This window comes from Malurus melanocephalus, unplaced genomic scaffold (genome assembly GCF_030028575.1).
Source record: "Malurus melanocephalus ecotype Western Australia unplaced genomic scaffold, MMel_1.1 scaffold_4554, whole genome shotgun sequence".
Classification (NCBI taxonomy): Eukaryota; Metazoa; Chordata; class Aves; order Passeriformes; family Maluridae; genus Malurus; species Malurus melanocephalus.
The window spans coordinates 1-748 of record NW_026627786.1 but is presented as its reverse complement, the minus strand read 5'-3'; the positions used below and the strand labels follow the sequence as shown (position 1 = coordinate 748).

General features: G+C 62.2%; 1 protein-coding gene across 1 annotated transcript; it reads right to left on the bottom strand.

Annotated features, from left to right (window-relative positions):
• Nucleotides 1-4: 4 nt before the first annotated feature.
• On the bottom strand, nt 5-325 carry LOC130588358 (erythroblast NAD(P)(+)--arginine ADP-ribosyltransferase-like; the record flags this gene model as incomplete). Its single annotated transcript, XM_057389290.1, has 1 exon — nt 5-325. A coding segment is annotated over exon 1 (321 nt), but the record flags the coding sequence as incomplete, so codon positions are not given.
• Nucleotides 326-748: the final 423 nt, after the last annotated feature.

Sequence of the window (748 nt, the reverse complement as noted above, 5' to 3'; positions counted from 1 at the left end):
GCACGGCATCGTTGAACTCCTTGTACAATGCAGTTGACATCGTGTAGGCCACGATGGCAATGGCCTGGTCCGAAGATGACAGAGAGGGCACAGGGGACCCGCGCTTCTGCCACTCGGCCGTGGCGTTCTCCCAGATGGTGGTGAACAGAGAGTTGTGCTTGAAATCGGAGCTCTTGAGTTCCGGCAAYRCCGCGGTCATTTTGTCCTGGCACCCCTGGTACTGGTCATCGAAGGAGTTCGGGGCCATGTCCAGGGGCATCTCTTCAATGGCCACAGTGGCCRTGGTCATTGCAAGCAGTGCCAGGGTCTGAGCCAGGGGGGCCATGGTGGGGAGAGGCCACGCAGGTCTGTGTGGGACAATGGGGGACACAGGGATCTGTGTGGGACACTGTGGGACTCAGGAAGGATTTGTCGGTGGCGGACTGGGGAGGGGAACTGGGGTCAGCCCAGGGAAGGGGGACAGCTCTGGCCAGGAGACCTCTGGGGACACTCCCTGGGATGRTGACCCCAAACCCTGGGGGCACTCYTGCAGCCCACAGTGTCCCCCAGCACCCCAGACCAACAATCCCCCTCCCATGGTTCCATGTCCCCCACCCCAGACCCCGGCTCAAATTCTGGGCTCAGTCCCTGTCCCCCCTGCAGTGTCCCCCCTAACCCCAATCCCATATCCATGATGCCCTTCCTGGACCCCACTTCTGTGTCCCCCCCATGTCCCCCCTGTGCCTACCAGCCCCACAACCCCACTCCC